The sequence below is a fragment of the Sebastes fasciatus genome, chromosome 3, assembly GCF_043250625.1.
Source record: "Sebastes fasciatus isolate fSebFas1 chromosome 3, fSebFas1.pri, whole genome shotgun sequence".
Lineage (NCBI taxonomy): Eukaryota > Metazoa > Chordata > Actinopteri > Perciformes > Sebastidae > Sebastes > Sebastes fasciatus.
The window spans coordinates 34,583,579-34,597,986 of record NC_133797.1 but is presented as its reverse complement, the minus strand read 5'-3'; the positions used below and the strand labels follow the sequence as shown (position 1 = coordinate 34,597,986).

At 44.4% G+C, this 14,408-nt stretch overlaps 1 protein-coding gene across 1 annotated transcript in view; it reads right to left on the bottom strand.

Annotated features, from left to right (window-relative positions):
• Nucleotides 1-14,408, bottom strand: part of prr36a (proline rich 36a) — a 38,046-nt gene that overhangs the window by 5,959 nt on the left and 17,679 nt on the right. Inside the window, exons 2-5 of the mRNA XM_074630542.1 lie at nucleotides 13,669-14,348; nucleotides 13,404-13,500; nucleotides 4,418-4,617; nucleotides 1,550-4,189 (exon numbers count right to left, since the gene is read on the bottom strand). Coding sequence (XP_074486643.1) covers nucleotides 1,550-4,189; nucleotides 4,418-4,617; nucleotides 13,404-13,500; nucleotides 13,669-14,245 — 3,514 coding nt within the window. The 5' untranslated portion in view covers nucleotides 14,246-14,348. The remainder of the gene's footprint in view (nucleotides 1-1,549; nucleotides 4,190-4,417; nucleotides 4,618-13,403; nucleotides 13,501-13,668; nucleotides 14,349-14,408) is intronic.

The following is a 14,408-nucleotide window of genomic DNA, read 5'->3' as shown; positions in this document are numbered from 1 at the left end:
TGTATATGCAATCACTATCAACTATGGTGAGACATAAACAACCACAGAAAAGCGAGCTTAAACCGTCATCACCCGTGAATGGAGTTTATAGTTAGTCAACCAGTGATACATGCAAAAGCTCTCCATGCATTTATAGACATCCAGCATCACAATAAAAAAACTAAAACAATAGCTTGGCTTTAGAAGGAAGTCAAAGAAATCAAGTCCTAGAGCCAGGCTATTTGGCTGACCCTGAACAAACCAATCCAAAGTAATGTAATGAAAGTCTTTGTGCAACAGTGACATGCATGAGTTAACATTAATACAGTGCTGTAGAACAGTGCAGCAAAAAAAGGTAGTAGAAAAGAGCTAAAACAGCAACACACCCACACACCCACAGTGCACTGGAGGGAAATTAAAGTAGCAGCAGAATGAGCAGGGTTGGTGTTCTTGAGGCTGGACGATGAGATGTCAAACTTCTTCTTTTGCTGCTTGAGAAGTTGATCCATGGATGAGAAGGTCTGGTGGGGATGATCAACTCATGGCAGATTCATTCCAGGCATGTGGTTTTTCAGACCGGTGAAGTCTTTGAGGAAGGACATGACTTCCACTGTTCATCGTGTCCAGTTTTCAAAGAAAAGGCCACAATATATGTATGAGTGTCTGTGTGATTGTATGGCAAGAGTAAAGCAGTGATGGTTGGCTGAGTGGAAGTGTCTGTAATATAATGAGATGTATAGAGTACATAACTGGAGACCTTGAAATGAATGCCGGTGGTGTTGGATGACTCGTCTCGCACACAAGACCATAATTACGCCACTCCCCAAGCGCCCATTTCAATAAAACTGTACGGCGAGAGAGTACATCATGGTAAAAATCTAAATCTTTATTTAAAGTTTTAAAGGTTCATTACTCCAAAAAGATGGACAAACAAGAAAAAAAAGCTGGGGTACAATTTAAAGTGCAAGAAGAGATGAGGAGTGTTTGGGGATAAGGAAGATTGCCAGTATCGTAAGGTAGGAGAGCGAAATCAAACAGGGATACATAATCAAAACTCATTGTCAGTTATCGGTTTTGTTCAGTAAAAAGTATTAGGATAAATATACACATGAAGACATGTTAGACAGTTCATTCCACATTTCTTTTGTTATGCTCAATTTTTCTTATTTTCCCTCTTTAAGAGCTGTAAACAGACGAGTCAAATCCATGCCAGTTCAGGGCAACCACATAATTCTGTGTTAAACAAAACACAAACCAAAAACCCAGGCACGCTCACACATTAGGAGTAAATAGTAGTAGCTATTGCACATACAGGAATTTAAGCCATATACTCATCATGGAAATGTTATATCAGAGGGAAGTGCTACTGCTGTCCTCTTTTAATGTCTTCCCTTTTTTTGCTCTCTGTTTTTTTTGTTTAACTTTGATTACGTCCACCCCCAGAGATTTCAGGACAAACACTGATGACAAGAGCTACAACAGTGAGATATTGTGGGGAGGCTGGAGCGGGGCCAGAGGGAGTTAAGGGACATTACTTGGGCTGTTAGGGAGATGATTAACTATACATTACCTGCAAAAGAGTTCTCAGTCTTTTCACAGATAGCAGAATAGTAGGGAGGCTGGATGTCATCTGGGTTTTCCTCCCGTGGCTGCAAAGTGCTCAGAGTTGACGAAGGATCCGGGGCTTGCTCTGGCCCCGGCACTTCGTCCCTGAGGTGCTCAGCAGACTCCGCTTCCTGCTTTCCACATTCGATGTACTGCTGCTCTGCGAGGCATTGCTGGGTGTGAGGCTGCGGGATCAAACAGGGCTCCTTGGCCTCCTCAGACAGCTCCTCCAGGGAGAAGATGCCGGGGCTCTTGATGCAGCTCTCCCCTGTGGATTGGGCATTGGAGTTTGAAGCTGTGGTCATGGTGTCGAAGCCGTAAGACGCCAACGATGTGGCCGAAGGTGGGGTGGTGTCTTCGCCTGCGCCGCCATCTGCCTCCTCTCCCTCTTCCACAGTGGACAAAGAGCGCAGGGCTGGAGGCTGGCTTTCAAAGGTTATGTTTCTGACCAATGGACCCTCTAAGGAATCATCCAACTGAGCCTCTCCCTCTGTGTCGCTGGCCTCGTCTTCTGTTACTGAAGCTGAGGAGGGGTTGGAGGTGGGGGCAGTTGCAGGGCCTCCCAGGACTTCATCAGCAGGCAGGGTCTCTGCCTCAGCATCCTCTTCTCCTTCTCGGTCCAGGTCAAGCTGTGGGGAAAGCACCGGCATCTGCATATCTTGAGGCTGGAGATTCCCGTCTCGATTGTAGGCGCAGAGTTCCTCTGGCGTGCTGGTCTCACTGCTCAGGGTGCTTGACAGAGACATTCCTGGGGCAGAGAGAAGAGCTGGGGCCAGGGGTGTCTGCATTGGTGCTGGGCTGGACTGATCCATGTACATTTGGGCCTCTAGATTTTGTGGCTCATTTTTGACGGAGGAATGTTGGAGAACGTCTTCAGGAACAAAAGCAGCAGAGCCTAGTTCTAGCCAGGCTTGGGCTGGGGTCTGAGTTGGGGTCTCAGAGTCTGCTTGCCAGGTGTCTGCCACAGGGCTTGCTGCAGCTGCTTCCGCCACCAGTGCGGGCTGGGAGACGTGCTCAAGAACCTGCTCTGGCTGAAGAGGTTCTGCCCAGGGATCAGCGAAGGGGTTGGGTTGGTCCCACTGAGCAGCGGGGGCAGAGGGCAGCAGTGGAGGGGGAGGTGGGGGCTCGACCACTCGGTTTAAGTTGTCCAGTCTTTCATCCTCAGCAAAGTCATCCTCATCTGCATTCCCGTAGCTTTCCAGCCCACTCTCTGTCACCCCCTCGCTAGCCATCTCCACATCTTCATCGTCATCCTCCTCCTCCTCCTCCTCCTCCTCATCATCCACATCGTTGTCGTGCCTGGGTTTCTGCGGTTCATCCGCCCGCTCTGAGCCCACATCCATGTCACACACCCGATCGTCGTCATCGTCTTCATCTTCGTCCTCATCGAAGTCATTAACTGGTATGTCAGGAACCTTCTCAAAGTCGGGTGAACCTGCTGAGGCTCCTTCCATGTCGATGGCTCCTTTGAGACTGCCGTCTCCCAGATCATCCATGCTCTCCGTGCCCTCCAGGACACCAGGGGCACTCAGTTCAGATGCACCCTGCTGGCTGCCGCTTACATCTTCAGAGTCCAGCTCAGAAAGCAAGGCGCCACTGGCCCTCCAAGCAGACCCTCCTACTGGTCCAGCCGATCCGGGGCGAGATTCCTCTGTGGGCTGTGTGGTTCCACTCATTTCAGACACAGAAACCAGCTGGCTTCCCTCCCTCTCCTCTTCATCCTCCTCCTCCTCCTCATTTAGATTGGTGGGAGGAACTGTCAGAGGGATGGCATTTGCTGCTGCTGGGAGGGCTTTAGATGTGGAGGGGGTTTGGTCAGTTAACAGGTAAACAGGGTCCTCGGATAGATCTGGAGGACAGGCCACTGGTGGAAATGTAGGCTCAGCTGGGGCAGGGGTCTGCTCCTGTGTTGTTAGTAGGGGAGCACTGCTCTCTAGCTGCTCCTGGGGTGGAGAGGTTTGTGGTAAGGCTGTCCTGACAGGGCTTTGTGGAGGAGAGGAAGCAGCTGCAGTCTCTTGAGGTATCACGTCTGGTTTGGTATCCTGGGCCAAGACTGGGGGAGGGACCTCCTCTGGTGCAGAGGCAGCAAGGGACGATCCTTGTGGGAATGACTCTGTACTAGCCTCTGTTTGGGAATCTGCTAGCACAGCCGCTGCTGTGGCAGCTGCTACTACTACTACTGCACCGGCAGCACCCACTGCTTCTACAGCAGGTGTGGTACTATTTGAAGCCCCTGTCTTCTTGGCAGCAGTGAAAGGTGGGACAGCCTGAGTGGGTTTGGTTCTGTGTTTTGCCTGAGGGGTGCTGCTGTTTATAGGTTTGTTGGCTGGAGAGGCAGGAGGGGTTCGACCAAGAAGCTGTTTGTTATTAGCAATAGACCGAACAGCAGCTACAGGTTTCTTTTTGGGCGTAGATTTCGCAGGTTGTAGAGTTTTGGACTGTGGCACCTTGGGGTCTGCTGCCTTCGCTGTTGTGGACCATTTGGAGGCAGAGTTGAGCTTCACGGTGGCTGCGGGTCTAGAAGGTTCAGGTTTTTTGGTCGCAGCGGATGTTGTAGCTGCTGTAGGTTTCTTTGCAACTGCAGCAGAAGGTGGTCGACTGACATCTGGTGCAAAGAGAAAGACAACAAACGTCAACTCAATCTGGTTAATAATTTTTATTTTATTGCTGGGAATTAAGTGAACCACTTTGTGCTAATTTATTGTAGACATTTTAGGCTGACAACTTGAAACTGTCTAACCAAATCCATCAGATGTGTTTATGCAATCCAAATGTAAATGGCACATGGTTTCAGAGGTGTATCTCCTGATCAGAACAAGGCGCAACTCCTTACCTTTCTTAGCTGCAACAGTTTTGGGAGGCTGTGCCGCTGTGGTCCTTCCAGTAGAGGGTGCTGTGGTAACTCTAGAGGCAGCGGTTTTGGCAGTTGCAGTGGTGGAGGGCTTGACCGTAGATGTGGTGGGCCTGGATGTGGCGGATGCAAGTCGGGATGTGGTGGATGCAGGTCGAGATGTGGAGGGACCTGTAGCAGGCCTGGAGGAAGAGAAACAAAGACATGTTCAGGTGGCACACAAACACTGAAGAAAAAACAACTGAACAACAAAAACAAGTTGTAGCAGCAGCTTCATTTTTGTGGCCCATTCACTTCTTTGGCAAAGATCCAAATATGAAATCTGATGCTCTGCCTCTACATGCATTTACAAGCATAAATAAATGACCTGTCCTAATGTAAACCACAAAAGCAATTTCAACAATGGGAAGCCATTAACACACAGCACCATCCATCTGTCGCCACACTGTAATGCCTCCTTCATTCTCCAGCTACTTCCAAGAGGCGAGGACAGGGTGTAATGAGGAGGAGGATGACAGGATTGGGTCAACGTTAGGGATGCACCGATCCGACTTTTTCAATCCCGATACCGATAGCATTACCTGGGCTTTGGATATCAGCCGATACAGAGTACCGATCCAATACCAGTGTTTAATTAATAAGCTGTATGCCTCACTGTGTGGAAGTGACTGGTATATTTTTTTTATGTGTAAGACAACATCAGGCTTGACTTAAACATCGCTTTTGTAACTTTGTAAAACAAAATGTAACAAACAAGTACATATAAATTTAATGAATTGTTATTTATTAATGAAATAATAAATCATACACCAACTTGTCAAAAAGAAATCTTCAAAATTAACAAGAATTACAACTCAAGTGTAAACCTTTTCAATGCAGCAACAAATTGATCGAAACGTAAACAGGAATTTAAATTCCAGTCTATAATGTATATAGTATACAAACATAAAATGGAATTTAATAGATCGGCCCCATTGTCACCGATATCCGATCCAGCTTTGAGTCAGTATCGGCCTGATATCCAATCCGGTATCGATGCATCCCTAGCTAACGTAAGCATTGGTTACACTGTCTCTTTCTCTTTCCCCACTGGGCATTGCCAATTCAAATCTGCTTGTTACACATGACACGCATGTGTTCGGTTGATTGGCACAGTCAGAGAGTGAAAGAAAATTGTTGTAAAACCACATTGGAAAATATCCAAAGCCCATCCAAGCCCTAAAAATTATGAAACAAAATAGCCTGAATCCGAAATTTTATACTTTTGCCGTGGCCCATCAGGTTTGGGTCTGGAAGCAGAACTGTAGGTCAAACCACAATCTCGTGCCAGCAGTAGTGGTTGAGCTGGTTGGTAACTATTAAAATGACATTTGACTTAAAGCCTATTGTTTCCTGATAAAGTGTTGGATCTGTGGCCATATATTTTATCTTTTGCTTTACTAAAAGGAAAATAAATATATTGTGATTCTTCCAGCAGTTTCCATAAGAGAAACTTGTGAATATGCAACTGCCTGCACTGGAAGAACAGTGCAATCCAGCAGATTTTACCCCCAAAATTTGACCCCATGGCACATAAAATGAAATGGGGTGTAGAGGGCGATGGAGGCTGCCAAACTTTTCAATTAATAGCCAATTTCTTTGTAGTATTAAGAAGGGGTGTAACGATACATTGATCTGGACCGATATATTGATTTAATGATCAACGATCCAATATCTTTGATGCAAAGTGAAAACATCAATACATATCTTGAAGATACGCCTTCATTTTGAAATTCCCTTGGCACGTCTGTCACCATTTCCATCCAAGCACACCTCCTTCCTACAGAGCCCAGTAATAAAATTGTAAAATCATATTTTAGTTGCTTTTTGTGAGTTGATATAAATATAACTGACTGTGTTAAATGGGCATATGATATTGTCTCATATCGATTGCAGGCCCATGAATTGAATCAAAATTGTATTGTGGCAGACTTTGTGATATCAGCAAATATTGTATCATTGTCCAAATAAATAATCAATATAATATTGTACCGTGATGAAACTGATTTACACGCCAAGTATTAATCAATGTAGCACATATAATAATATAGTTGTAGGGATGTTACAGAGGCAAGACTACATTGTGATATCCTTTAGTTATGGTTTCAGAGCCTGACTTACATGAAGGCCCAATAGGCAAGTCCTTTCCTACAAACAGTCCCGCTGAGCAGATCAACTGAAACAAGCAATTCTGAAGTTTTTCCATGTACCAACACATCCTGTTATAGGATTCAATTTGATCAGTGAAAGTGATTCTTCAGTGAAATCTGTGCACCAGACTAAAAGGTGCACTGATACGAGCAGCAGTAACCTACATACAAATCTGAATGTTGCTTATGCTGTGCTATACTGGGCTCTGTGAAATCTCCACACAATACATTTGTCTTGTCAGGCTCCAAGAGTTTGACGTAGTCTGTGCTGCAATGCACCGCTGCGTTGGCTAACCTACAAACAAAGTCGGTCGGTTAAATAAGCGAGTCGCCAGCCACAGGCAGTACTAGCCATCATTTCTACACTTGAATCCCGGTGTGCAAAAACAATGCAAAACCTCAGCACTGTACATCATTTGCATGACATCTGTTTCTAATAAAAGTGATTAACTTTAACAACCAAGAGCTCCATAATCGAATGTAACTGCCTTAAGGAACTGTGTGACCCCACCACCAATTACAACAATCTCCATAACGTCTTCTTTTGGATTTGATGTGGACATGAACTGACAGACTTTGATGGCTTCCAGCGTAGTAGCATGCCTGCGCACAGATGCCGCTCCCACATTACAATAACCATTACAATGACCATTTGTTTCCCAACAGCAGACATGGACTCGTGTTGTAATCAGCCGCTATCAGACAAAAGATTTGGGTTGTGATGTGAAGTGCAGCCCAAACACTGGGAAGTGTGTCAGACACTGAGATGAAATCTGCCCTGAGTGAATGTTGGGTAATGATGCACAACAGAAGGAAAAATAATCAAGGAGATACATAAAACAGGAAGGGGCACATGTCTTAACTTTTGAGCAGAAAAACAAAAGCATAATGGGAGGAAAGGCAGAGAAAGGTGCATTAATCGAGGCTGTTTTCATATCTACTCCTGCCTGCAAGCGAAATATGAATTGACAGCCCCACTCAATTATAGCAGGAATCAAGGCGGACATAATTGAGTGAATGACTTTCTCTAAGGGAAGACTGAAGGATGAAATTAGACCGAGAGACAGAAATGAAGATAAGAGTTAAGGGATGGGAATAAAGAGGGTGAGGGGAGGTCACAGACAATATAACCCCAACCACTCCCTCCATTGTTTTATAATGAGTCATAACTCATAAAAAGTATGATCCAGAGGGACGGCACAGAGAGGAACAGACAGACCCACTAAAGCCTGTACTCCACACTGACTGTGGGTGGTGGTTCTGTTGTTGGTGTGTTAGTATGGATTACACTGCCAACAGAGGGTTGAAATCAATACAAATGGCAGTTCAAAGGGAGGATGAGAGGCACTACACACAGCCATTTACAGGATAATGACCAAACATGAGGTCCTCTTAAGGGCAAAGTCACTGATGCACTTTATGGACTTTCTTTGTTTTACAGACAATATTCACAAATGTTTACGACAGATGCAACAACACGCCCATGGTATTAACATACAGAGCAGCTGCAACATCTGTTTGGCCAAAAATCAAAGTGTAAACAAGAGCCAGAGTTTTCTATTGTTGAAGCCACACCTACTCCATCCATCCATAAATCCCTCTTCCCTCTTGTTTCTTATAAAAACACAGCTGGGAGGCTAGACTAGCTTGGCATACCCGCTCCTGTAAATTAAATTATTCTGCTTTAATCAAGCCAAAGAGAAAGGAGAGGGCTTCGCCAGGAGACATACTTTATCTCTGTCGCACTAAGCTCATCCTACAAATAAAATGCAATCAAAGTACACATTTTTCTGTCCTCACCCTTTTCCCCCTCATCACTTCAAGGGCCCCCCTCCAGGACAACAAATGGAAATGGAGCACCCTAACAATACCTTGTTTGGCTTGTAAGCTGTCCAAAACCAGCTGCTTTACTCTGTCCTGAGAGGAGCACACATTCCTAGGGTTTGTGTGGGCCTACAGTTATCTCCTTGACAATACAGAGTGGAGGCCTGAATCAGCTCTGGAAAGTTGAGATGAAGTGTTGCAGCCAAGCAACAGCATGGCAGACAGTGTTGGCTCTTATGAGGCCCTGGGCACCCGCTGTCATTGTGATAGATGCCATCGGCCTTTTCTGTTAGGACAGTAATCCTGCTCCCTACCAAGTCAGTGAGAAATGATAGTTTTACCTCCAAGTGGACAAGACAGAAGTAATCGGGTGATGGGACCGGGAGAGAAACCGATAAAATGACGGTAAAAGTGAGAAGAAAGTCATTCTTTTAAGGCTAGTGCAATGGTTTTTGTGTCATTTTGATAAATTCTCAATAACAGCCTATTCAGTTTTTGAATAATGAGTGAACACTGTGTATCCGAGAGACCAAAAAGTACTATCCATCAGCAATTCTGTCCATTCCCAAAGGGGGCCCTTTGGACATAAATCATCTTACCGATTGTTCAGCAACATAATCACCATCCTTCTCATGTTACACAACTCCACTCTGAATATCACAGTCTCTGTATGCAGCTAAATGATGAATGAGTTAGAAATATGGGGACAGTTCGATTGAAGTTGGGCTGTGAGGAGGGCTTGAGGAGATCCTGGCCAGATGCCCAGCACTGTACATGCACAGAAGGCAGGAAAAAAAAAAAGGGATGAGGGGGAAGAGAAGGGAGATTGAAAGAGGGGGTGGGGTGGACAAAGACTGATTGCTCAGTCAGTGCAAGGACACCATAACCCATCTTTGGAGGAGGAGAGGAGAGCAAAGCAGGTGCCAAATTTTACATCATTTGGCTTCTCCTCCAGTTATCAAGGGTCCTCATCGACCACCGAGATAACCTCCTCCTGGCCCAAGGATTGTTTGGGGTGGGGGGTGATGTGGTAGATGTGTGAGGGGGAGGGAAAGGGACATAGGGATACTACCGTTAATGGTAGGAGTGTAAGAAAATATCAATACACGGGTATCACGATATTATGTTTTGCGGTACTGTACTGATTCCTTAAAACGGCGAACCGGTTTTTAATTAACCTCTTAAATCTCTGACGGCCCGCCGGTCGACCTGGCGGAGGTTGTAGCGGGCTCAGTTTTAAAGCTAGAGTGAAGATACTAGTATCATATGAAACTAAACAACCTAGGAAATCCATTGGTACCAACCATGACATACTAGCTTGTTGCGAAGGAGGTTAAATAACTACAAAATTTTGGCAAAAAACTGGCATGGCTATTTTCAAAAGGAGTCCCTTGACCTCTGACCTCAAGATATGTGAATGAAAATGGGTTCTATGGGTACCCACGAGTCTCCCCTTTACAGACATGCCCACTTTATGATAATCACATGCAGTTTGGGCAAAAACTATGCAGTTTTTTGCATGCAGTATAGATGTTTTACTTTCGCCTATTCTAAAAATTATGTCTCTGAACATATCTGCATACTGGGGTCCATAAACAGTCTAGGAATTACGTTAACAGTTGAGATCTTGTGGATTCAATTAGTCCATTTATATTCATGTGTAATGATGTTAGTCCCCGTAGTACCCATTTCACATAGTGACTTTTTTAACTCTGATTTTTTATATATATATATATATATATATATATATATATATATATATATATATATATATATATATATATATATATATATATATATATATATATATATATATATATATATATATATATATATATATATATGGTGGTGTGTTCTTTATACTACGATAGTTTTCCTGAAATTAAAAAAATCGCAATATATCGCCTTGCTTACAGTACCGCAATACATTACAATATATTGAATCGTTACCCCTGCATCATGATACGTATCGTATCGCCGGATTCTTGCCAATACACAGCCTTACTTAATGGAATTGTATAGGAAATCTAAATTGCATTGGAAATAATGAAGAAAATGTATGGATTGTGTATAGACATGTGTTCTTAGTTACATCCTGCAAGTAACAAATAAATATCAACACATGGCTGAAACAGCCCTGCCACATTACTGGGTACTTTTACTGCCTTTTTTCTATCACAGCCTTCTATCAAATCTTATTCCCATCATACCTAAGCACAAATCATATTTCCAGGAGCTGAACGCAATCACCAAATCTTATTTGCCCTTCACGAATGAGGCTCGGGTAAAAGTAAAACCATTTTTTAAAAAACCCAATATGTTTCCATTCCTCCCTTTGGGCCAATTAATATGAATACTTTATGAGGGAGGCGGGTCTTTACATTGGCCACGGGCAGTGTGTGCTACTCTGTTGTGAATGTTGGCGTCCTTTACGGTCTATACTGTTTACCTCAATAGATCTACATGAAAAAGATTCACCTGCAGATACTTGAAAAATGTGCGTTCCTGTGTGATAGTTTGGGTAACAATGACTGCTGTTGTCTCAGCAATAGGAGAAACAATATGGCAGGGCTGGAATTACAAAGAAGAGGCTGCAAAAATACAAGGAAGGGGCTGTGCAGCCACTGTGTTGCAGCTAAATAATCTCTCATTAGCCAAATCCTTTAACACCATTATATTGTGTTGCTATGGATTATTGGTGCTATCGTTCTCAGTGTCATGACTAATGCAAGTCACCGCTTGAGCTGAGTGAAGGTCTGTTGGTGTTCCTGCCAAGAGAGCCAGCACGAACACCACCACTGACTGAAAGGCACACTACTACTACTGTTGCTACACAAAGGATTCGACACGCCACCGACTTTGACATCACATGCAGGTGGCACGAAATGCAACACGCTTCAACTGTCACCAGGACAGACACCTGCTGCTGTTCTCCTGTTGTCCTCTCTGTGTCTCAAGCCGAGAGGCGAGTGCCTGATGTCACGTCCCGGGGAACGAGCCAGGAAACAGCCACACAGGGATGATGTGCTTCTGTAATCTGACTCCAACGCTTGAAATGCCTCATCTGATTAATTCAGGACAAGCTTCTCCGTGTACACACCCTTCCGTACAAACACAGAGAAACACACATACACTATTAAACATCAAGAGCAACCACTCCTTGCCTGACCGATCACCACAAAGTCAACATGGTGCCACTGATCATGGTCCCTCTTTTAATATAGAAGACAATCCAAATCCTCCTGATAATAAAACCATTGTCTAGCGCTGAAACGGTCATTCGATTAAGTAATTTAACTAGAAAAAAACTACAACACCATTCTCTGGTTACAGCTTCAACAGTATGCAAATTTGCTGATTTTCGGAACTGGCCGATTGGCTCTCGGTATTGCTGCTCGCAGCGTTGTCGAGAACTGCTCATCACTCACTGATTCCCGGGAAGTGAAGAAGAGTTCGGTTGCAACATTATCTAGCATCCACCAGCAAAAATGAACTGCAGTCAACGAGCCGCGGCCTGTAACGGCCCTATGTGGACGACATGCTTGACTCAGTCTGCAGAGCCCTGAAGACCCGCTGCTGCACTGTTCGCTTGTTTATTAATGTTGAACGTGTCGCGTGTCCAAATTGCACCACCTTCGACACTACACTTAAGTGTGATGTACATTGGATGAATGGTTCTTAAAATATGCGACGGACATACCGACAGACACAGACATAGATTCCTTGCTTTATAGTTAGATTTTAAACTGAATCTAAGAATTTGGCATTTTATAGACTAAGCAATAAGTTGATTAATAGAAGAAAAAAAAAGGATGACAGAAATATATGTTGGTTTCAGACCGAACATTGTCCTTCGTGTAAAATAGGAAATTGGGACTTCTATATCTACAACAGAGAGAAGAGTTGAGGTAAAGAAATTGGTGCCGTTACTTTATTTCATATAGGAAAGAGAATGCATTGACGCTGTGCTGCTTCAGAAAACAGAATGATGCAGCACAGGGCAGAACATTGCTCCTTTATTTAATAAGAGATCATTAAGGGAAGACAAGTGGAGAGAGAATCTAATCAGGCCATTCAGTACAGAACACTACATCCTGTGAAAGAGTGGTGTATTATACTTTACGCTCTATAAACTTTACAGGCAGATCACTTCATTTACACAAATGTCTATCCCATTAATCAAGTTCAAATCTTGTAATCACATAATTCTAATTTGAAGAAACCACCAGCTGATAATTATGTTTGGCAACACTATAAAAGTCTGTATTTGACCTGTTAACAAGTCTTTAATAACAAAAGCTTTCTAGTTGAAATGGCAGTAAATGACCGGGTCAACTATGAAATTCTGCAACAGCCAAAATGATAATTTGAGAGCAGCACTTTGAGCAAGTTTAGTCCAACTAGAGCCCACTCTAGCCAAACCTCCAGCTCAGTATGAGAGGGATTATGATCCAAGTCAATAGGTCTCTGCCCAGGGGAGGTGGGGCTGGTTTCTGCCAGGGGGTCTGTTTAGGACAAAGCGGTAGTTCTTCAGTATCGCTGCCTCTGTTTCGGCCCTCTGTCTCAGGTTATTTCTGTTAACATGACTCACACTCTTGAAGCGAAATCTGACTCAATAACGGCCCAAAGACCACAATGGACATCGTTCTCCCCTGCTCTCTTTCAGGGCATCAAGATAAACAAAGTCACCCCCTCATCCAGTTTGTAAGGGGGATTAAAAGTTCAGATCTCAGAGAGGGGGGAAGATGTGTGTGTGAATGACGGGACAGAAACACAATGCAGAGCATGGAGAAAGAAAGCGGGGGAAGAATGTTATTGATAGTAAAATAAAAAGAAGTTTCCCCAACCGCATACCTTTATTCAAATGACTGTGTTTGATCACTCTATGGACACTGCACCATTGGCTGTTTATATTACTTTATCACCCCTGCTGCCCGTTAGTGCATTATGCATACCTGGTGGTGGTCTTTGAAATGGCAGCACCACCAGCTTTTGTTGTGGTCGAAGTGCTGGGTTTCGGGGCAGTGGACGCCGCTGCTCTGCTGGCAGTAGCTACAAAAAAATGGAAGAACATGAAAATGAGACTTCATAGAAATCAGAAAAAGCAAAAGAAAAGATGTTTAAGCACAGGTTGTCAAAGACGGCAGAGAAAAGCCTTGTGAACATTTTCAGACAACATGAAATAGATGACAGTATTATTCATTTCAATTCAGTTTTTACCTGTGGTTTTGGGTCTAGCTACATTAACAGTCTCAGCTACTGGTCTCTTCTTAGGAATGCCATTCACTGTTGTTGATTTGGTACTATTTGTTGCTGTGGCAGCAGCAACAGAGGTAGTCCTGGCCGGTCCAACAGGCTTCTTGTCAGGTACTCTAGATTGGTTCTTGACCATGGAGGAAGCTGCTGCTGCACCAACTGGTCTTTTAGGTACAGCCCCTGCTGCTGATGCTTTTGCTGCAGTTGCCGTTTGCCTGACTGCAGCTACAGAGACATTGTTAGAGGATTTGACGTCATTCGCCGTGCGGTGCGAGGCAGTACCTGGCCGTGACCCGAATGCCCCTGCAGATTTGGCAGGGGGCTGTATTTTAGTTGCAGCAGCTTTTGGTTTGACTTTGGGGTCTGCTGCCACCGGCTTGCCGTTGTCCTTCGGAGCAGCCGTGGGTGCTGTATCATTTGCAGCCTCCTCTGGTTGCGATGGGGCTTGCTCTGTTATGTTGTCCTGCGATAAGGAGGGCTCTGCTACGGCTGCAGCTTCAGTGGGCTCTGGGGTTTCCATGGTATCCCCATCCGGTTTCATTCCCTCCTCCTAAAAGGTGTGGACGTCGACGTTGCTGCTTGCTTCCAAGGTCCAGGGGCTCACACTCGTCTTGATTGGCCAGTTCCTCTCACACTTTGATGTCCTGTAGAAGAACAAAAAAAACATCAAAACAAGGATATTAATGTTTTATCTTTTATAACAC